Source organism: Ctenopharyngodon idella, chromosome 15 (assembly GCF_019924925.1).
Source record: "Ctenopharyngodon idella isolate HZGC_01 chromosome 15, HZGC01, whole genome shotgun sequence".
Lineage (NCBI taxonomy): Eukaryota > Metazoa > Chordata > Actinopteri > Cypriniformes > Xenocyprididae > Ctenopharyngodon > Ctenopharyngodon idella.
This window is the reverse complement of record NC_067234.1, coordinates 33107787-33131976: the sequence shown is the minus strand read 5'-3', so window position 1 is coordinate 33131976 and position 24190 is coordinate 33107787. Positions and strand designations below refer to the sequence as shown.

The window sequence follows — 24190 nt, the reverse complement described above, 5'->3', positions numbered from 1 at the left end:
GCTTATTTACTGTTAATGATATATGTATGAATAAATTTGCCATGAAGACAAGTGCTTATGAAAACTGCCTTGTGTGCAACGGAGTTGCATAGAAACATTTCAGTATTTATTTGAGTGTAATTATTACATCTGAAAATAAATAGCAGTCGAATATAATAGTTTGAGCTCTGCTGTTAATTTTAAACTCTAATATTATTGTATTGTACCAAATAAGAGGATTGCATGTATAGTTTGCTGCATTATTTGGGAGAGTTTTGTGTGTGTGTGTGTGTGTGTGTGTCCTTTTGAAAATCAAACTATCGGTAGATATTATTCTGAATAATCGGCTATCGGTTTCGGCTGAGAAATTTATCGGTGCATCTCTACATAAAACACAATCATAACTTGAGTGATGGAGAACTGACTGACATGGTTGTTATAGCAACAGTTCATTCATTGAAACGTTAGAGCTTGTGTTTATGTGTCAGCAAACCATCTGCGTAGGCTGGAAGGACATGAGAGAGAATGAGAGAATTGGATCAAGCACCATTTAATGAATTCAAACACTGAAAATTAAAACATACAAGCTCAACCGTTTAGAAAGCAGTAAAGCTTATGAAACTGAATAGGCTTATTAACGCAAAGGCACAATAATGACACAAGTTTAAAATGCTTGGTGTTTACAGACACTAAATACCTGCCACAGCTCAATCTCATGACCTCTCCCACTCAACAAGACATAAAAGCGTCTCTGTGTGCCCTTCCTAATCATAATTTGATTCATAATTTTATTCCAGACTCGCTAAGGAATGAGAGGTAAACAACCTTTAAAGTCTCTTGAAGATATTTTCAAGCACATGACCCTTTTATTTGTTTAAATGCCTCAACTTTTAGAAACACTTAGAAATTAAAACGCTGAGTGGTTTTAAAACTAGTTTTTTTTTTTCATATACATGTCAACAGCCTTTTCAAATATTTCAGCAACTGCAAAAGTTTAAATTACGTTAAATAAATAGACGCTCGTGAACATAATTCGCCTTCATTTGAGAAGTAACCATAGCAACAATTCGCCGATCAAGCGATTTCAGTTCGGATCAGTAACGGACGGTAGCCTATATCAACAACCCGTAAGTAACCATTTATCACTTTATTATAGGTTTACATATATTCAGCAAAACATGTTGGGGGTCTGTTTTAAACGTCTTTAGACGTATTTTAAACGTATTTAAAGACTTTAAATAGTGCTAGAATGCTGTGCCAGACTCTCAACCGCTTGCGCGCCACAAAAATTACTGACATAAATATCGACCCCGTTTAAAGTAATCGAATAAATCGCACACTGACCTTAATTCGTTTCCAGAGACAGACAATTTAACTTTTTACACGCAGCACACCTGCTCACCTGTGAAATCACGCTGACTGAATACCATAAACACTGATCAACGGCGCGCGCCTCCCGGAACGGTTTGTATGGAAGCCGAGGCAGCGGTTTGTAGCACGCGCTCATGGGTGTGTGGAGCGCGAGCTGTGATTGGACTTTCCGCGGTGGCGCGTGCCGGGGTCCGATGCGTGATGTCACGGTACCCGTGGCTCGGGGTCACTCGGTTTGTCGCGGTGCTCCATGTGCAAGTTTGTTACGCCATATAGTGAGGTTTTCAGTCCTCCACTCGAGCGCGCGACCTCTAGGCATTGCCTAAACTTTTTACTTGCAGAATTATTATTTTTTCTTTTACAAATTGTTATTCAGCTGTAACCTTTTTAGTGACTGTACTGCCTTACGAAAGTGTTCTAGTGGCCCAAAAATTCCCTCAATGTTACGAGATGATTTTAGTGGATGAACTAGATCTGAAAGAACAAAACATGTTCAATTACCAATCCTACCTCTTAATTTCTGAACAAGGTGACAGCTTAGGCACAAAGACAAGGTGTCTTGGATAGGGTCCAGATGATGAAATTCAATTACAAACATACAACCAAAAACTCACACACATCTTTTCTTTTTTACTTTTTGAAGCTACAGGCTTTAAAATAAGGTTTGTCAATGCAGTACAAAGCAAGTGTTGTGTAGTTACAGTAACTTCATTTTCATTTTTTCTTAAAGAATAGTGAATTTGCAACATGAAGATTAAAAACATACAGTCATATATTAGCTGAGGAGGACATTTATGATGCACTAAGCAAGAAATAATAACAGAAGTATACATTTTGCAATCCTAGGTGCCATTTCTGAAATGAACACTGATCCTAGAATAGTTTTGATGGTGAAAAGTCAGAGTGTTTCTCTATTTTTATGTTTTTTGATGAATATAGAAAGCTTACTGGAATGGCAAACTGTCGAGTGTTAAACATAATGATACGTTGCTAATCAAAACTGACCTATTTCACCAAGACAGCTCTCTGAACTTGACTTTTGTGATCACTAGATGGCATAACAACTGATGGATTTATTTGAAAGATGAGTGAATTATCTGATCTGTACATTTTTCATGTTCTGTTTGCATGATTGGTACAAGTTAACAGTAACAGGCCTTTACACACGGAGAGCCAATACTTTGAATTTTGATGCATTATATATAGATGTTATTACAAACCACTCAAGGACAGTACATGTTTAAAATAAATAAACTATATTCAATAAGGTCTGCTTGAGCTCTAGCAGCTACATCATTATTTTTTCTTCTTTTGACACATTACACATCATGCCATGTTCTTCAAAACAAAAGTTCTCCACCTTTAGTTTTGTCTTTTGACTTTTTCTGCTACTTACATAAAAAATGAACGAAAACAGAACAAAAAAACATACAAACATAAAAACTTTAAATATTACTTTCTAGTGAATTATTACAGTATTTGATATATATATATATTAATGTCACATAATTTTTTTTTATTTCTGACATTGTCAGTCAATGTTAAAGTAATTTAACAGGCAAAAAGAGAATGATCACAGATAGAAGTGCACAAAAACAAGGCAGAGAACACAGGTCGACAGACAACATACAAAACTCTGAGGACAAGACAGAGATTCATAACATGAAAAGTAATAACTATTTTTTCACATTTCTCTAGGCAGAAAGGAAATTAAGTGTAACAAACTGTTTGTCAATATCTTCCTCACTTCCAATTCTATTCTAAAACAAGGAAGATTATTAATCGAATATTGTGTGAATAGGGTAAAAAATACCTGCAAGTAAAAAAACCCCAAAAAACCAAAAGCAAAATAAGAAACAAACGACGGGATGATACAGTAAATGTAAACTTTGACACTAATAACAGCTCATGCGTACAAACAGGTACTTCATGCATTTTTGCACATTAGAGGCACATGTACAGCTTCACATTTACAGTAATGAACAGTCCAACCGCTCAGAAATGCAACATCATCACCAGACATGTGTTGGAAAAAGCCAAGATGGCATTTTCTCAATGAACATGCCCTTAAAACACAGTTAACAGACAAGACGGTCACAGCTACAGTGTATTCTACTCTTATCATGAGTTAAATTCCTTGTAAATTAATTAATAAATAAAAATAGCCTTTGGCCCAGTGCACAAGAAACTGTTTTACAGAGACATATTACTTGTAATTCAAAAACAAATGATAGATAGATAGATAGATAGATAGATAGATAGAACGATAGATAGATGGATGGAACGATAGATCAATAGAACATTAGATGGAACGTTCAGTGGAACGCTATATGGAACAATTGATAGATAGATAGATAGATAGATAGATAGATAGATAATAAACACTGCAAATGGAGTCTGAATTATCATACAACATACGGTGATTTCTTGGAACCCAAGTAAACCTACTGAGAATATCTAAACATCTTGGAAATAGTTATCAAAAACCACTACATTAATAACTATTGAGGTTCCTATCAATTTGAGTACACTTGGAAATAGAAAAATCACCTACTGAAAATGTTGTATTCCAAAAAGTTTTACAAAGCTTTCGACTTCAACAGAGTTGTAAAAAGAGTAAACATCTGACATTCAGGGCAATGGGTGATTTCTACAGATAAACTCCAGCTTGATTCCACAAAAAACATAAGATCAAATAATATTAGAAAAAACATTAACTTTCTCTATCACACTCCTTGTCATTTGTCAGATTTATTGCACTTTCTCTTTGTAGTGTTATGAGAAGAAAACGCCTTCATGCACTAAAGAAAATCTGGAAGCAAGCAAAAGGGTCAGGATAGGCACCAAGTATTACTGAAGGGTTACTGCAACGGCAGTGCAGGACGTACTGCTGTTGCTCAGGGTATGTTCGCATATTGCACACTTTGTCTCAATCAATTTGGTTTCTGTTGTACTCAGAGAAAACATGAACACATTAACATGTAACACAAAACAGATACAGTTATGAAATGTTTTTAGCTAAACATTAAATAATCAATACGTTTCTTAAGGCAATAATTGGGAACGAAAACAGATTCAGGATTCTGCTAATCTAGGATTCACCCCGTCCTTCAGGGTTTCAAATATGAAAATCTCTGTTAAAGAAAAGAAACATTTTCTTACATTTTCTAAATCGAACCCCCCACTGAACAATTTTCTACTGATGTGTTTTAACAGTCCGTTTAAGCCAGTTTAAGTTGATGCTGATGTTGAGCAAGTATAAAACAAGATTTCATGCTTTATCATTCACACAGCATCTAAGTCAGAGAACCTATTTCTCTCTGCTAAACTTTAAACAAAGGCATGAACGTTGTTCAACGTGAGAAATGTGAAAATGTGAGATAAAGCAAAGCTTGTCGTGTGAAAATACAGATTAATGGTGCTGTTTTTTTCTTTTATTTTCATTCTTGAAAATAAGAAATCCTGATCTGCTCTTAAAGGGATATAGTTCACTCAAAAATGAAAATTATCCAATGATTTACTCACCCATCCTAGGTGTATATGACTATCTTCGTTCAGACAAACACAATCAGAGATATATTTAAAAATATCAAGGCTCTACCAAGCTTTATAATGGTAGTGAACAGGGGGCGCCCCCCCACAAAATGCACCCATCCATCATAAATATAATCCATACGACTCCAGGGGGTTAATAAAGGTCTTCTGAAGCGAAACGAATTTTTTTTTTTCACGAAAAATGTCCATATTTAAAACTTTATTAACTAAAATAACTAGCTTTTGCCAGACAACAATACGCATACTGCGTTAACAAATAGGGCAGAGCACAAACTGAAGCTCCTCTTCTATTGAAATCCTGTGACATTTCTCTTTAAAATTTATAATTTTAGACTTCTAATTTGTTACTGGTGTTTTGTTTTACTCTATCCTCTTCCGCGTTCATCATTACGTCATGTGTCGGGTCAGAGGTTACTCTTCCACCGCAAATCGAGGCGTACGGCTGTCTGCCAAAAGCTAGTTATTATAGTTAATAAAGTTTTAAATATGGATATTTTTCTTAGAAAAACCCATCACTTCGCCTCAGAAGGCCTTTATTAACCCCTCGGAGTCGTATGGATTATATTTATGATGGATGGATGCATCATAAACAGGCTCCCTGTTCGCTACCATTATAAAGCTTGGTAGAGCCAGGATATTTTTAAATATATCTCCGATTGTGTTAGTCTGAAAGAAGATAGTCATATACACCTATGATGGCTTGAGGGCGAGTAAATCATGGGAAAATTTTCATTTTTGGGTGAACAATCCCTTCAAATAAATTAAATGTAGTTAATTAAGTACTGATCTCACACCAAAATATCATAAAAGAGATCTGGCAGCCATCGTTGCAGTCGACAGAATCTGTCGTCCCTTTTAGTAACAGACATTGTAAACTTCAAATTCATGCATGTCTTCAGAGTCAAAGCATGCCATTATAGATCTGCCAATATGTACTCCATCATGCATTTCAATTGACTAGACCACAGACAAAAGTCCAGCCCTGAAGTATAGCACAAATACACACACCACAAACATCTACAAACCGGACAAATGAGCTGACGACATAAAAACGCTTAGAATCCCTTTAACGTACATATACACACAATCCTGAGTGCTCTACAAGTAAACAACATTTTATTGTGAATCTGTCAGAGACCAGACGATTCAAGGACTAATCAGCTTTCAGCCCCACGAATAATGAGCCTAATCAGCTAACGAGTTTATAAAGAACCAATCAATGCGCAGCTCTTTAAATCATTAATTGTTCTAGAGCCCCAAACAGGTTTACACAATGCAGAGAGAAACTGTACAATGATGCTTTAACTTTAGTGTTTTGTTATGAGGACTTGGATGCATCAAAATGAATGCAATCACACTTAAGTTTTTGCACCCAAATAAAGTTGACATCCAAATCATTTGTCCTCCTAATAAACCTGTATTAAGAAGATAAACTTTCAGGTACTTTGACCGGACTGAACCTCATTCAGCCACTGCAAGCATACTCTGAACACTGCTGTGGTCTCATACTAAAGAGTGGAAAACAGTTTCGCACACATCCCGGTAGGCTTGGAGATATGGAGATGACGGCGGGTGTTTTCCAGTGGAATTTTTACATTGACACTTTTAAACGTGGACACAGAGAGAGTTCCATTGTCTCTAGGCAGCAGAAAGCGCAGAATGAATGTAACAATTGAAGATTCAAATCATTATAATGTCATCGAGAGCAGTGTTCCATTTCAGCAGATCCCAGTCATAATACTGTGTGAGACGTTTTGTTTGTTGAATTACAGGGATTGTTGAAGTGTAGTAGAGCATTCATGTAAAACCACATGAAAATATCTGGTTCCAATGTCTTTAAACTAGCAGAATATTGAGTCTAATGTTTAATGAATAACTTCCATCTTCTCTCATTCTTCTGTCCATGAGCTACCGCTGCGCAGCCCTATTCTAGAATATTCTTGTTTTGCTGCCTAATACAAATTTCTGGGATCATTAAACATTTTTTTGTCATTATAGGGCACAATTGAAAGTCTTTGATTGTTTAGTGTGTCATGATCACTATTTTTTAATATTTTATGCAAAACAAATTTTTCATTATTTAGCATTCCCATCACGTTACTATCAAATTTGCTTTGCGTTCGTTCTGATGAATGAGCACTCTGGCATCAATCACTCTGGTGAAACATTATTTGTATAGTACCATTTCAATTTCAATCTTGACTGAAGTTAGATGCGGTCACACTAGACTGCATTATTAGTAGTTATTCATATTTTATTATTTATTAAAACAAGAAGCCCTAGAGCATGACATCATATCCTGCTGCGCAAATTCATTGTAAACAGGGTCTAAAGTAATTTTGCATGCTTGAAGTCTAGTGTGACGTGCATTTTCAGTCCGTCTTGGCTTTTACTCAAGACTTCTGGAGTCATATTGTACGATATGTCAAGCCACAATCGTAAGGGAGTGCTTTAGTGCAGAATGATGCAAACAGCCTAAGCAAAACTGCTGATCTGTTAAGCAGCTCTTTTGCTGTTGCATTTTCATTAGCATCTAAAAAACCATCACTATAGTTTGCCTCTCAGCTCTGAAGACACCTCTTACTCTTTGCTCTGATGTATTGTGCCCTTGAACCATAAAAAGACCTGTTATGTGACAATGTCTGCAGTGCTAAACAAAAGTCATCAGTTCTGCGTGAGCTTGAGAGACGAAAAGATATAAATGTGACTATTTTACATCATCGCTCCCTCTTTTGTTTTAGTACTTTACACTCTTTTTCCCCCCTCTTTTGCTACATGCTTTGCATTCTTTTCCATAAACTCCTCTTCTTTCAACCCTCTCTCAAACACCATCCTTTTTCTCTGAACTTCTTCCATCTCAAATTCTCTACCAGGGTTCTTGGATACATCTAAGCTGAATGGTCCTTGTATTAACGCATTCAACGATTCACCAAATACGTGTTTTGTAAGTGTGTGTGTGCAATTTTGTGTGTTGATGTATGTAGCTTATTGGCTCTGAGCCTCAAAAGCGCCCTCTCTCTGTGGGGCCGTTTAGAAGCCCTCGATGTGGCAGTAGGCCTCGAGGCTGGAGAAGAGGATATAGAGGAACCACAGACCCAGAAAGAGGAGCGTAGTGAGTACACGCGCGACACGAGGGCCGCCCAGCTCTCCCCCGATAGACGGCCGGCGCCGGAACAGTAGTACCCCCATGCAGATGAAGGCAAAAATAGTGAAGAGGGTGACGGAGAAGGCCAGTGAGCCGGGGTCCACGTAAAACCGCTTGCCTTTGATCGCCCAGTATACGGCCGCTACGGACCAGGCCACGCCGATACCCAGAAACACGTTGACGGCATTGCTGCCGGTGACATTTCCGATGGAGGCGTCTGCGTACTGATCTTGAGTAGCGGCGACTTTACTGGCGAATGTGTCTGAAAATGGGAGATAAAGACCATGAGAAAATATAGGCATTAGTGGATGACGTATATATCGACAAAACTGATAAACTGGCCAATATTTCATAATTGAAAATAATTAGAATCAGCAAATAACATTTCCAAGAATTTGTAAGTATAAGGGTGTGTTTACATGACAACGATGTACTAAAGATGGAAAAGTTTTTCCCTTGCGTCTTTCACGTACAATGTTGTCAAAACGATCCCGTTCACATGACTAAAAAATGCTGTATTATTCATGCCAGGCCAGTAGATGGCGATGTCACTTTGTAAAGAAACACTACATGCCTGTAGACTGAACACGTAATACGCATGCGCATGACGTTATCGTTTTCACAAATTCACATTTTTGTATTTAACACGGAGATGATAACGGTATTGTTTTTAAAAACTTGCACTTTGAAACACATTTTCAAAAGTTTACCCCCAAAAGGGTGTTGTTGTGTAAATGGCCAAAATGCATAAAAAGTTTTCCGTTTTAGTTATCGTGTAAAAGGCCCCTAATATAATATAATAATAAAAAATATATTTTTATATTATTTTTTATTCGATATTTAGATTAAATATAATTATTAAGAATAATATTTGTTTTGTTTTGTTTTTTGTATGTGTCATTTATTATTACTAAATTGTGATATAAAACCTGTATACACTATCATTCAAAGTTTGGGGTAAGATTTAAAAAACAACAACAAAAAAAACAACTTTTATGTCAGCGGAGACTGCATTAAATTGTCAAAAGTGACAGTAAAAACATTTATAATGCTGTTCTTCCACAAAAATATGAAGCAGCACAACCATTTTCAACATTGATAATAATCATAAATGTTTCTTGAGAAGCAAATCATCATATTAGAATGATTTCTGAAGGATCATGTGACAGTGAAGGCTGGAGTAATGATGCTAAAAATTTAGCTTTGATCTCAGGAATAAATTACATTTTGGAATTTATTCAAATACAAAACAATTATTTTAAATTGTAAAAATATTTCTGTTTTTTTTTTTTTTTTTTTTTTTTTTTTACTGTATTTTTGTTCAAATAAATGCAGCCTTGGTGAGCAGAAGAGGCTCTAAAAAGATTTTTTTTTTTTTTTTAAATCTCACCAACCCCAAACTTCATATATACTGTACATTGATCCAAATAAGTATCTGGCAAAAAGTAAAAAAAAAAGTAACCCAAGAGTAAGAAAAAAAGTATGTTTGTGCATTTTCCTTCACAATAAATGCCAGTTGCATTCATGTTGTGTTGTGTGTGTGTGTCTGAAGTGCCAAAATACTTGATTATAATTATGTCCTGAAGCACACCTGGGATAGAAGTGCCCAGAGCCACAAACACCACAGCGGTGACAGTGTCACGGAGGCCTACGGTGCAGCCGAAGTGCGAAGCCAGGTCTCCAATGACCGCAGTGAGGAGGCCAATTACAATGATGGATACCACAAAGCAGGCCCAGCCGTTCCAGTACTCCGTGGGCGGAACAAACGCAAACAGAACCTTCCAGAACACTGTCAGGAAATGCATGACATAATCGCAGCAGGACGGGAGATGCTCCTCTCGACCCTCATCTTCATCATCGTCTCCATCACCTGAGGATGCCACACATAATCGACAAATTAAACAACCACATTCTGGCCAATTTTACATGCAGTCGTTACCACAACAAACCACCAGATGGCAGTATCACATCACTTACATGAGTCTCCAGACACAAACAACCTTCCTAGATATATCCTCATGTCATTCCAAACCATTTTTAGCTGAGCTATTCCTTTCAGATTGTGTATTGCTGAAGCTTCTGAGACTGGGCTTTTAAGAGGAGCAGCTTGAGAATGTAAGAGCCTCAATATGTGTTTTATTAAGTCTGAGAATCGCTGAGGGAATGAAATTTATACTGTGTGACTCATACAATGTATTCCCATCTCAAAATAGACACACTGATGAAGAACACAAAGGTGTGTGAGACAGTCAGACCTGCACTGACGGTCACTGCGTCCACGAACTGCTCTCGCCAAGAATGAGTGCCGATGACCAGCGCCAGGTTAGTCTTCTTGATCAGTTTATCAACGGTACTCTGAAACACAGCACAGATCACTCACAACATTTAGACCACAAGACAAAACACTTAATTCTGATTATTTTCATGAGGTTGCTCACATGACATCATTAATCATTATTGCCCATTACAGACAATGAACCTGTGTTTGAAATGAGGTAAAGTCAGAAAAGTTGAGGTGAGCATGACCCTTTTAGCCTAGACTGTGCTTGATCCTGGGACTATCATTATAATTGGTGTCACCGTATCCTGACAATATTATTAACAAATTTCCTAATATCATTTAATATAATGAACAATTATGATATATGACATCAAGTTAGATTGACATAATTAATTCTGATATTAAACAAATATATAATAAATGCCAATAAATACACACACACACACACACACACATGTAAATATATGCATAAATATTATTATTTTTTATTAATAATGCCAATAAATACATACATTACTATTAATAGTGTTATTATTAATTATTGTCAGAATATTTAATATTATATATTTTCAGATAAATAAATATATGTATATACAATAAATATATAAATATATGCATATTATTTATAATAATAATAAAATATATATATATATATATATATATATATATATTTCAGATTCAGATATCAGATTCAGTGTGATTTTCCTGTTAACAAAAACAATAAAATAAATATATTATAAAATTATTAATATATGCATAAACATTAATAATGATGATGATAATAATAATAATAATAATAATAATAATAACTATATATATACATATTTGAATAAATAATATTTATAATAACGATAACAATAAATACATATATTATTATTCATATTATATATTTTCAGATAATAAATACATTTATGTATATATGATAACTATATAAATATATGCATATTATTTATAATAATAATAATAATAAAAATTATTTTTATTAGAATATTAGTAGTAGTAGTAATAGTATATTGTCAAAACTGAAAATATCCATTCAATGTGATTTTTCCTGTTCACAAAAAAAAAAGAAAGAAAGAAAGAAAGAAAGAAAGAAAGAAAGAAAGAAAGAAAGAAAGAAAGAAAGAAAAAGAAAACAGATCTGGACCACTGAAGTGCTGGCAATGAATTTCTTGATATTACTATCATGATAAACCTAATGAACCTGACAGCTGTTCGTTTAGATCCACTGATCTGATAAATAACACTGAAAAAAATATATTTATGAGTGTAATATTCAGATAAGAATTTAATCAACCCATCAAATTTTGCTGTCATCAACAAGCGTGAACAGAGCTGAAAAACATAACGCATCTTTTCACCCCGGGTAATCATTAAGTGGGAGCTTCGCTTTCAAATGAAATTTTTGTAAATAGCCATAAACAGTTATAATTTAAAATCATGCACTGCAAAAATGAAAAAAAAAAAAAAAATCTAACCATCATGTGCAGGAATACATTGGGAATCTCCTGGGATTTACAAGCTATGGGCCCGTATCACTGGTAGATGTGCATTTTTCATGCCATATACCACATAACCTATATATAGAGCTCTACTGAACACTGTACATGAAGAACAGTTCAGCATGCATGATTTCACCATGTGACCTCATGTCAAGACTTTTCGAGGCTGAAGAACAGATGGAGTAAGACTAGGGTTGGGAGATGCCATCTTTTATTCTTTTTTTAAATAAAATGTTTTAAAAAATAAAATAAAAATAATATATTTTGATACACTACAGTAAATTAATATGACACCTTGATAAAATAGAGTAAAATTAAAAAAATAAAAAATAAAATATGGACTGACAATTTCCAATGTTTTGAGATGTGATACCTTAAATTCATAGGACTCCTCGATCACGACCTCCAGTCGGCTGTGCTCCCCCAAAACAGGTTTGCCCATCTCCGCTATCTTCCTGGCCTCCTCCTCCTCCGTGCTCAACTGTCCCTCTGGATCCTCTGAAAGAGACAGATGATAAAGGAAAAGAAACAGACAGAAGACAGAAAAGAATGGATGAGATACAACAGGCAGGAAATGGAGGGCATACCTCTTCCCTGTCAATCAAAAACATAACAGCTCAACCAATCAATACGACACCACGTACGACACCACAACACACACACAAACGAAACAATACAGTTTGAAATCAGGCTTTGAGAGATGTTCTGAATGCATGTGATTCCTCTGAGCCAGATTGTGGATTTATGAACTCAGTCAACATTAAAAGCCATTTACAACCCATTTTACTTCTGTAACAAAACAAGTTTTATAGTGAAAAAGATTTAGAGAGTAAAAACTGGGATTGATTGGATTGTGAAAACTACCATTGAGATATTCTTTTTCACTTTCTGTCTAATGTTTTGAAGTCCTCTCTTTTAGCTGTCAGCATTAGATCCCTCTTTTCAAACCATAATCGTGTCCCTCATGGGTTCAGGGAAGCTTTTAGCCCCTTTTCTCTTCTCTTCTCTTCTATGTGTGTAACATGAGGGTTAGTGTGGACACATGTCAGAGGTTGATCAGAGGTTGATCTGAAACCTTACCTTGGTTCAGCAGCAGGGCTGCGTGGTGTAAGGAGGGACAAGAGAGATGGAGTTAGTGCTGGAGATGAGTTTACCCCATGAATAAACACACACACACACACACAAACACACGACACATCTACACACATCTCACAACCGTGGCTCTGTTCCAAACCCTAGTGAGCTGCCTCCCTGAATACTAAAACAACATCCTAACCAAAATGGCACCTTATAAGAGATTGATTTGAAATGCTCAGATAAATAGCACTGCTCACATAACGCACACAAGAAACACGCTAACTAGTTGACACCAACAGATCAAAGTCCCTTTGTATTATATTGTGGGTGTAACCCCTCCAGGATTCATCTGGCGTCTCTGGCATGGGAGGCGGGTACGCTAACAAGGACGCTAAAGCCCGCAGTCTCTAGCATCAGTTGCTAATGCGCCTCTTGAGGCCAGGGGAGTGAGGTTTACATGCACAGCTCTTACTAGCTTGCCTCCGTTCCACTCACCCCCTTAAACATCACTCCCATCCGGGCCATGGCACCAAATGTAACCCCTCCGGTCCTTTTCGAACAGTTTGAGGCCAGGGGAGTGAGGTTTAGGTGCACAGCACTTACTAGCTTGCCTTCTGTTACATTCACCCCATCCGGGTCATGGCACCAAATGTAACTACTCTGGTCCTACTCAACCCACTTGAGGCCAGGGGAGTGAGGTTTACACGCACATCTCTAACTAGCTTGCCTCCATTACACTCACCCCTCTAAACCTTACTACCATCTGGGTCACGGCACCAAATGTAACCCATCTGATCCTTCTCAAACCACCTGAGGCCAGGGGAATGAGGTTTAGGTGCACAGCTCTTACTAGCTTGACTCCCTTACACTTACCCCCTAAACCTTACTCCCATCCGGGTCATGGCACCAAATGTAACCCCTCCGGTCCTACTCGACCCGCTTGAGGCCAGGGGAGTAAGGTTTACATGCAGAGCTCTTACTAGCTTGCCTCCATTACACTCACCCTCCTAAACAAACCGTACTCCCATCCAGGTCACAGCACCAAATGTAACCCCTCCGGTCCTATTCAACCCGCTTGAGGCCAGGGGAGCGAGGTATACATGCACAGCACTAGCTTGCCTCCGTTACATGGGTCAATTTGACCCGCGACACAAACTTGAGTTGTCGGAAATACTGGTTAACCTAATACTGGTTAAAAATGAACCAGTTTTTGTTTTTTTTGGGGACAATTTCTTATTTAAGGTCATGAACATGCCTGCAAAGTTTTGATACTCTAAGGTGTTATGGAATGCGTGTACAAAATTTCCAAAAATTTTCATGTTCGCAGGTCAATTTGACCCACAATTGGGGATGGTTAAACGTGGATGCACAGACCGAAAATAAAACTAAAAATATAATTAATAATAATAATAATAATTTTAATATGTTCATTGTACATATTACTACTGTTAAAAAAAATTCTATTGATAAATTTTAATACTGAATAAAATAGTTATATTTAAAGTGTATCGTTTATTTTAATATTTATAGTATACAATACAATATGAAATATATGAAATATGAGATTGCTAGGTATGATATACATACAGTAAAGTTATATGTACAGTTAGCTTTTCATTACAGCATTCTAGGATTGTCTTATCTGTAAATGACATGCAATGCTGTCTAACATTTTGGTCAAAAACAAGGTATCTTGTAAAACAGAATCATTTTGCAGCCCGTTTGGAAAAGCCTTCATGTCTGGAGCGCACCTATGATGCCTAAATATGCTGTCTAGGTAGGCAGCTCATTAGGGCTGGGAGCAGAGCCAACTGTATCGGAAACCACTTGAACCCGAATGTCAAATGAATGTCCAAAACCACTCTAAAAAATAATAGAGCTAATTTCTCGTTCTCGTAGTGCAAAACACACCTGAGATTCCCCTCTTCAGCCAGCGAGGTTCCTCAAGAACGATGAAGAAATTCTCATGTTTCTCGTACTCTTCATCATCAATGATCCTCACCTGAAGGGTCTGACTGCAGTCACGCACACAAACACACACACATAGACACAAGTAATCAGACATTCAGGTGGTGGCTTTGAAGTCTCACATCGATTACTGCGACAAGTGACAGAAAATTGCGACTAAATAGGAAAATGGCAGAAAGCTGGAACTGCATTATGACACACACACACACACACACACACACACACAGAGCTTTATAAATACTTAATGCCATTCCTCTGGGGTCAGCAGCGCTCCACCCTGACATGAAATCACATTAAAAGAGCTGATGAACGATCAACGTACACACACAAATATAGGAACAAATTCATGCTCACACAAATCATGGGAAATATGAGCATTTAAATCACTTCAAAAGGCTGCATGTCAATATTTAATCACGTTCACACACACACACACACACACACACACACACATTTGTTTTTGTTAACTGTGGGGACATTCCATAGTCATAATGGTTTTTATACTGTACAAACCATATTTTCTATCACCCTACACCAACCCTACACCTAAACTGACCCATCACAGGAAACTGCACATTTTTACTTTCTCAAAAAATCTCATTCTGTATTATTTATAAGCCTTTTGAAAAATGGAGACATGGAATAATGTCCTCATAAGTCACCCTCTCCTTGTAATAGATACCCATGTCATTATACAAATTTGTGTCCTGATAAGTCAAAAACACACACACCCACACACACACCCACATCCACACACACACACACACACACACACACACACACACACACACACACACACACTCTCCCATTATAAACCTCATTGCACAAAAAAACTAAATCCACAATGCTTTGTAAGGACATAAATTCTTGAGTGGTGTTGGATTTACCTCCAGCACTGACATGCACACAGGAAAATCATAATGTTTAGTGCTCATCCATAATGTAGGACACCGTCACATTCATCCGACATAGACGGAAAAGACTCCGGACAGACTGAAGCGCTGCATCCACTAACTGATCTTACTGGTTCACGTATACTAAGCTAGCTCACTATAGCTCATTCTCCAGGGATTTGAACAAGTCCTGCCAAATGTGTGTCTTGTTGAGGAGAGGTTATGTACCTCATTTTAGTCATCAGACGCACTATTTTCACTATAAAACAGGTGAAAAAAATCCCACAGACACATATTGGAGGAGGAACCAGAGCTATCCAGAGACCAGAAGTTCCCAGAGACTTGAGAGTGCAGGACTTTTCTCACATGAGCACCCAGCACAACCTAGAAACTGCTTAGCAACTCTCTAGTAACCACTCAAAACACCCTAGCAACTGCCTAGCAACTCTCCAGTAACCACTCAGAACCCCCTAGCTACTGCCTAACAACTCTTTAGTAAGCAATCAGAACAACCTAGCAACTGACTAGCAACTCTTTAGTAACCACTCAGAACCCCCTTGCTTAGCAACACACTAGCAACCACTCAGAGCAACTACACAACCGCTCATATCCTGGAAACTGCCTAGCAACTCTCTGATAATAACAACTAAAAAAACCCTAGCAACTGTCTATCAACTCTCTAATAATAATCAAAATCCCCAAGCAACCACCCAGAACACCCAAGCAACTCTCTAGGAACAACTCAGAACAACCTAGCAACCATCCAGAACACCCTAGCAACTGCCTAGCAACTCTCTAATAACCACTAACAACACCATAGCAACTGCCTAACAACACAGTAGTAACTATTCAGCACACTTACTATAAGCAACTACCCAGAATACCCTGGAAATTGCCTAGCAATTATCTAGTAACCACTAAGATCACCCTAGCAGCTGCTTGTCAGCTTCCTAGTAACCAATAAAAACACCCTAGCAACTGTCTATCAACTCTCTAGTAACCACTCAAAACACCCTAGCAACTGCCTAACAACTCTTTAGTAAGCCATCCGAACACACTAGCAACTGCCTAGCAACTCTTTAGTAACCACTCAGAACCCCCTTGCTTAGCAACACACTAGCAACCACTCAGAGCAACTACACAACCCCTCATATCTTGGAAACTGCCTAGCAACTCTCTAATAATAACAACTAAAAATAAGATCACCCTAGCAACTGCTTATTAGCTTCCTAGTAACCAATAAAAACACCCTAGCAACTGTCTATCAACTCTCTAATAACCACTAACAACACCATAGCAACTGCCTAACAACACAGTAGTAACTATTCAGAACACTTACTGTAAGCAACTACCCAGAATACCCTGGAAACTGCCTAGCAATTATCTAGTAACCACTAAGATCACCCTAGCAACTGCTTATTAGCTTCCTAGTAACCAATAAAAACACCCTAGCAACTGTCTATCAACTCTCTAGTAACCACTCAGAACACCCTAGCAACTGCCTAACAACTCTTTAGTAAGCCATCCGAACACCCTAGCAACTGCCTAGCAACTTTTTAGTAACCACTCAGAACCCCCTTGCTTAGCAACACACTAGCAACCACTCAGAGCAACTACACAACCACTCATATCCTGGAAACTGCCTAGCAACTCTCTAATAATAACAACTAAAAACACCCTAGCAACTGTCTATCAACTCTCTAATAATTATCAAAATCCCCAAGCAACCACCCAGAACACCCAAGCAACTCTCTAGGAACAACTCAGAACATCCTAGCAACCATCCAGAACACCCTAGCAACTGCCTAACAACTCTCTAATAACCACTAACAACACCATAGCAACTGCCTAACAACACAGTAGTAACTATTCAGAACACTTACTGTAAGCAACTACCCAGAATACCCTGGAAACTGCCTAGCAATTATCTAGTAACCACTAAGATCACCCTAGCAACTGCTTATCAGCTTCCTAGTAACCACTCAGAACACCCTAGCAACTGTCTATCAACTCTCTAGTAACCACTCAGAACCCCCTTGCTTAGCAACACACTAGCAACCACTCAGAGCAACTACACAACCGCTCATATCCTGGAAACTGCCTAGCAACTCTCTAATAATAACAACTAAAAAAACCTAGCAACTGTCTATCAACTCTCTAATAATAATCAAAATCCCCAAGCAACCACCCAGAACACCCAAGCAACTCTCTAGGAACAACTCAGAACATCCTAGCAACCATCCAGAACACCCTAGCAACTGCCTAACAACTCTCTAATAACCACTAACAACACCATAGCAACTGCCTAACAACACAGTAGTAACTATTCAGAACACTTACTGTAAGCAACTACCCAGAATACCCTGGAAACTGCCTAGCAATTATCTAGTAACCACTAAGATCACCCTAGCAACTGCTTATCAGCTTCCTAGTAACCACTCAGAACACCCTAGCAACTGTCTATCAACTCTCTAGTAACCACTCAGAACCCCCTTGCTTAGCAACACACTAGCAACCACTCAGAGCAACTACACAACCGCTCATATCCTGGAAACTGCCTAGCAACTCTCTAATAATAACAACTAAAAAAACCTAGCAACTGTCTATCAACTCTCTAATAATAATCAAAATCCCCAAGCAACCACCCAGAACACCCAAGCAACTCTCTAGGAACAACTCAGAACATCCTAGCAACCATCCAGAACACCCTAGCAACTGCCTAACAACTCTCTAATAACCACTAACAACACCATAGCAACTGCCTAACAACACAGTAGTAACTATTCAGAACACTTACTGTAAGCAACTACCCAGAATACCCTGGAAACTGCCTAGCAATTATCTAGTAACCACTAAGATCACCCTAGCAACTGCTTATCAGCTTCCTAGTAACCTAACAACTCTCTAATAACCACTAACAACACCATAGCAACTGCCTAACAACACAGTAGTAACTATTCAGAACACTTACTGTAAGCAACTACCCAGAATACCCTGGAAACTGCCTAGCAATTATCTAGTAACCACTAAGATCACCCTAGCAACTGCTTATCAGCTTTCTAGTAACCACTCAGAACACCCTAGCAACTGTCTATCAACTCTCTAGTAACCACTCAGAACCCCCTTGCTTAGCAACACACTAGCAACCACTCAGAGCAACTACACAACCGCTCATATCCTGGAAACTGCCTAGCAACTCTCTAATAATAACAACTAAAAAAAACTAGCAACTGTCTATCAACTCTCTAATAATAATCAAAATCCCCAAGCAACCATCCAGAACACCCAAGCAACTCTCTAGGAACAACTCAGACAACCTAGCAACTACATAGACATGTGCTGGCAAGCACCCAGAACACTCTAGCATCGTGGAAGTGAGTTATGCACAGCCAAACACAGAAGCACACTCACGTTGTCTGGTCGTTGGTGAATTCCAGCTCTCCGTGTGTGTCCTCGTAGTCAACCCCTCCCCCTTGGGCCGTTCCGGGCTCCGTGTGGTATGGAATGATCACGGTTCCGCGGGCACCAGAGTTCCGGACCACCGTCACCTCCATGGTACCTACACTCTCGCTCACTCGCATCAGGCGGTCCGTAAAAGTGAAGATCCCGGCGTGGTCGTCATCCAGGATGGTGACTGTAGCCATCAGCGGTTCAACCAGTCGGGCCTTGGGAGCCTGATCCATGTCGTCACTCTCAAACATACCTTCCGCATCACCGACACGCAGATTCAGCAAACGCACAAAGAAATGTTCGTCTTCCTCAAAGATGTCATCGTCAATGATGCCCACCTAGAAAGAGACATACAGATTTCTATAAACTTTCAGTGAAGTGGTTTTGCTTCAGTACAGCTCAGAACATACACCTTGGACAAGTACATTAGAGACTTAACATTCATCACACATGGATTTGTAGAGCTCTGATTTTTCGGATCGATGCATCTGTCATTCTGAATCCTCTCTGTCTTTCTGGCAAAGAGACTTTCAATCATTGTCACTCAACCAATGACAGACACTACAGCACTGTTGTCATGGATACACGGCCCTGTCCATCTCAGCAGAGTGGACGTTTGTCTAAAAGGAAGTGTACTACATGAAAGATAAAGAGGCTTTTTCTTTGGAAGCTATCAAGGCACAGAATAAAGCATTGTCCTTGAGACTCACCTGTTCATGAAGAATTCCTGTTAATGGATGTACAAGAATCAGTACTAGACTAAACCTTTTGGTCTAGGACTTGGCTGGAACAAACTGTATGTTGTGGACAATAAAACTTACGAAGAAAGTAACATATAGTACTGCAAAGTTCATGCAAATACTGTTTTCATGATCAATCATTGGTATCACTTCCGAATATTTGGATACTTGAGACCATCCCAACTGATTAACCATCTAGACCAGCTTGGACCAACTAATGACCATAAATGATCAGTTTGGACATTTAGAAACCATGTTTCTGCTGCACCAAACTTTATGTTGTGGACATGTTCTTAGAAAACTTACAAAGAAAGAAAGTATAGTACCGCAAAGTTCATGCAAATACTTTTCATGATCAATCATTGGTGACACCTTTGAATATTTGGATACTTGAGACCATCCCAACTGAGTAACCATCTAGACCAGCTTGGACCAGCTAATGACCATAAATGATCAGTTTGGACAAGGTAGAAACCATGTAAAACCATCTACCAGTTTCTGCTTTACCAAACTTTATGTTGTGGACATGCTCTTAGAAAACTTACGAAGAAAAGTATAGTAGAGCAAAGTTCATGCAAATACTTTTCATGACCAATCAATGGTATCACTTCCGAATAATCGGATACTTGAAACCATTCCAACTGATTAACCATCTAGACAAGCCTGGACCAGATAATGAGCATAAATGATCAGTTTGGACAAGGTAGAAACCATGTAAAACCATCTACTAGTTTCTGCTGGACCAAACATTATGTTGTGGACATGTTCTTAGAAAACTTACGAAGAAAGAAATGTATAGTACCGCAAAGTTCATGCAAATACTTTTCATGATCAATCATTGGTGCCACCTCTGAATATTTGGATACTTGAGACCATCCCACCTGATTAACCATCTAGACTATCTTGGACCAGCTAATGACCATAAATGATAAGTTTGAATGAGACAGAAACCATGTAAAACCATCTACCGGTTTCTGCTGGACCAAACTTTATGTTGTGGACATGTTTTTAGAAAACTTACGGAGAAAGAATTGTATAGTACTACAAAGTTCATGCAAATACTTTTCATGATCACTCATTGGTGACACTTCTGAATATACGGATACTTGGGACCATCCCAAATGATTAACCATCTAGACAAGGTGGGACCAGATAATGAGCATAAATGATCCGTTTGGACAAGATATAAACTTTGCAAAACCATCTACTGGATTCAGCTAGATTTTCCAGCAATGTTTTCTTTTCTCCTTTCACTCCTCCTCACCTTAATGTCTTTCCTGGTTTCTCCAGGTTTGAACACCAGTGTCCCTTCGCAGTACTTATAATCTGATCCAGCGTTGGCTGTGCCATCTTCCGTACAGTAGTCTACGTAGAAAGTGCTCTCCCCCAGGCCTCCTCGACACACCACAGGTATCATTACGGTGCCGCAGTTCTCCATGCACTGGCTGTGCGCACTCTCGAAGGAAATGCGGCTGCAGACGGCCAGGTCGTCGTCCTCCGAAGCCTCGTTGCCGCCCACCACAACAGTACGACGAGAGTGATCAGCAGCGTGTTTCTTCAGCACATTACCGGCCCCGATCATCATGCGTGTGGCCTGGACACGATAAAAGGCGCGACTTTTCTGCTGATGAAGGAGAGCGTAGTAATTGGCCAAGTCTACCAGCTGATCCAGCTCCTTATCTGGATATTTCTGCTTCAGGTCCTTCAGGATACGAATCACCTGCCAAGCAACATTCAAAAGTTAAGGAAAGGGGAAAATATGGGCTGCCTGTTACAAGTCCAATTTTAGTTCCATTATCATTTATTCACCCTCATGCTGTTCCAGCTGAAAATAGCTGTAGCTTTCAAATCTCAAGGCTTGCATCTACCAGTTTTGACATCAATGACACCAGCCAAACAGAATTGATTCTCACAGATTGTGATGCATGCACAAATGCAAATTAGATTTAAGACTTATAGCTTTTCCTGAAACGACTTAAATTTCGGCCTGTTCCTCACGTTAAGCTATCACTATACTTCAGAGGACATGGAATATAGCACTCTAGCTGTGTGGACTTCTTTTATGGTGATTTCAGACTTTTCTGGAGCTTGACTGATACTGGTCACTCTCGGAAAACAATAACATGGAAATTCTGATTAAAATTTCCTTTTATGCTTCACAGAAGAAAGAAGGTCATACGGGTTTGGAACAGCATAAGTGCAAATAAAAAAATGACAGAATTTTAAGTTATGGTTGAACTATTCCTTTTACTGAGCCCTTAAGGGGACATGGTGATGGAAAAAATACGAGATGGGAGGAAAAAATATATTTCAATGCATTGGGTTTCACTCACAAAACTTTTGCTTCCCCCCCGAGAAACTTTGCGTTTACCAGTAAAACTTTTGCATTCCCCTGAGAAACTTTTTAGTACGGTGTCTTGGATTGTCAGGATGAAATACATGTCAACCAAGGTGAACTTTTAAAGTTCGTGAGTATCAATGCATAAATATTTGTTTAAATGAGTGCATGTGTCTTTTCTCACTTCTTTACGGCTCTCGTCCAGGTCCTTGACACTTTCCATGTAAACGGTCGTGCTGTTGGAGTTGGGTAAAGTTGCCATGGTGCCTGTTGTGTTGCTGGTTCCATCCTGGTAATGTTCCTGTGTGCTGATCCCTATGGCTCCGCCCCTCAGTGGAAACTTGCCATCCATCATCATCTCCATACCTTTGGGGGTCATTTCCCCCTCAGTCTCCACAACAACACCTGTTCTTTTGTCAGCACGGTACCGTTTGGACATGTACTTGTAGAAAAGGAGGCGTCGGTCAGCGATCCACGCCAGAATCACACACACAGGGAAATAGCAGAGAGTGACCAGAGCTTCCCATATCTACAAAACGCACACACACCAATACAGCAAACACACAAAGTAAACAGAACACAGATTAGTGCTTTGGAGAGAAAAGACCACAGCAAGCAAAAGAAAATGCCAAGAAAAACAAACAGTCTGATACAAACCAAGCAAAGCTACATTAAACAGAGACAAACAGCTCTGTACCAGCTCACTTTACCATTACAAATGACTCAATATGGTTGTGTTGTCTGAAGGACCAGGGGATAAACAACATTTATAATCATTTTGTGACAGTAAAGCAGAGAGTGTTTGTCACACACATATTGTTCTTGTATATATATATATACATATATATATGAGTAAATCTGCCAACAACATGTCTTGGTCACATTTCAAGTTAACATCTAAAGAATAGATATTATAAAAAAAATAGATATTATATTTTATCCTTTTTTATGAACAGTAAGCTTTTTTTATTATTATTTTTTTTTTATTTCTTTGTATTATTTTCATGATCATTTCGCTGCTAAATTCTCATAATAACATCTCAACATATCATTTTTGAGTTTTTTAGTAATTCTCAATATTCTCAATGGTGATTCTCATTACTGTATATCATTATTTTTTTACATTTCAGTAATGAGAATGATTTTTTTTAGACAACTACTAAAGGGATTTGGGGTGAAATTATCTTAATTATTATGAAATTATGTCGCAAAATATCTTCTCTAATGTTCTGTAAGGCTTTGGCAATTGTATATCATTTGTTTTAAGTGTTATTTTATGTATTATATGCATGTAGTGTATGTTATTTTGCATGTAACAAAATTTATGTGTACATAATAATAATATATAAAAATAATATATATTTTTAGCTGATTTCCTCGACCTAATATGGTTTTGTGAGATTCACTCACTCACAAAATTATTTTTATATTGCCAACCTTGTTGGGTAAACGTAGGGTTTACCAGGACCACACACACACACACACACACACACACCTCCACGATTCCAGGGGAGATGACGGACAGGATCAGGTAGAGCCAGATGTAAGCGAAGATACTCCAGAACGCGGTGATGAAGAAGACTCTCAGATGTTTGATCTTCCTCACCTCACCGTCAGGAATCACCCACACGCAGATTCCAATGATCACAAACATATTAAAGGCAGCGCTGCCCACAATGGTGCCCGGACCCAGCTCACCAGACTCAAAACCATGACCACAAACCTGAAACACACACATGGCAAAATCACAGCCAATCAGAACACATCTCATGTTTAATGTATACAGTACAATGTGAAGCAGAATTAAGAACCAACGAGATTTCAATGTGGGCGGGGCTACCCAGCATGACACAACAAAAATAGAAACCAAGCACGTGACAACAATGTTGTG

The 24190-nt window shown here is 38.4% G+C and overlaps 2 protein-coding genes across 6 annotated transcripts in view; both read right to left on the bottom strand.

The window, feature by feature from the left end:
* acsl3a (acyl-CoA synthetase long chain family member 3a) overlaps positions 1-1516 on the bottom strand; it is a 32505-nt gene extending 30989 nt beyond the window's left edge. The window contains exon 1 of one of the 2 annotated variants that reach the window (XM_051862214.1): positions 1382-1516. The gene's annotated coding sequence lies outside the window, so the exon portion shown is untranslated. The remainder of the gene's footprint in view (positions 1-1381) is intronic. The other variant, XM_051862215.1, reaches the window with a different exon arrangement.
* Positions 514-24190, bottom strand: part of slc8a2b (solute carrier family 8 member 2b) — a 111073-nt gene continuing 87396 nt past the window's right edge. For 3 of the 4 annotated variants that reach the window (XM_051862210.1, XM_051862211.1, XM_051862212.1), the window contains exons 4-13: positions 23795-24022; positions 22484-22828; positions 21226-21681; positions 19183-19559; positions 14822-14925; positions 12914-12931; positions 12207-12331; positions 10306-10405; positions 9642-9920; positions 514-8312 (exon numbers count right to left, since the gene is read on the bottom strand). In XM_051862210.1, coding sequence (XP_051718170.1) covers positions 7936-8312; positions 9642-9920; positions 10306-10405; positions 12207-12331; positions 12914-12931; positions 14822-14925; positions 19183-19559; positions 21226-21681; positions 22484-22828; positions 23795-24022 — 2409 coding nt within the window. In that variant the 3' untranslated portion in view covers positions 514-7935. The remainder of the gene's footprint in view (positions 8313-9641; positions 9921-10305; positions 10406-12206; positions 12332-12913; positions 12932-14821; positions 14926-19182; positions 19560-21225; positions 21682-22483; positions 22829-23794; positions 24023-24190) is intronic. The other variant, XM_051862213.1, reaches the window with a different exon arrangement.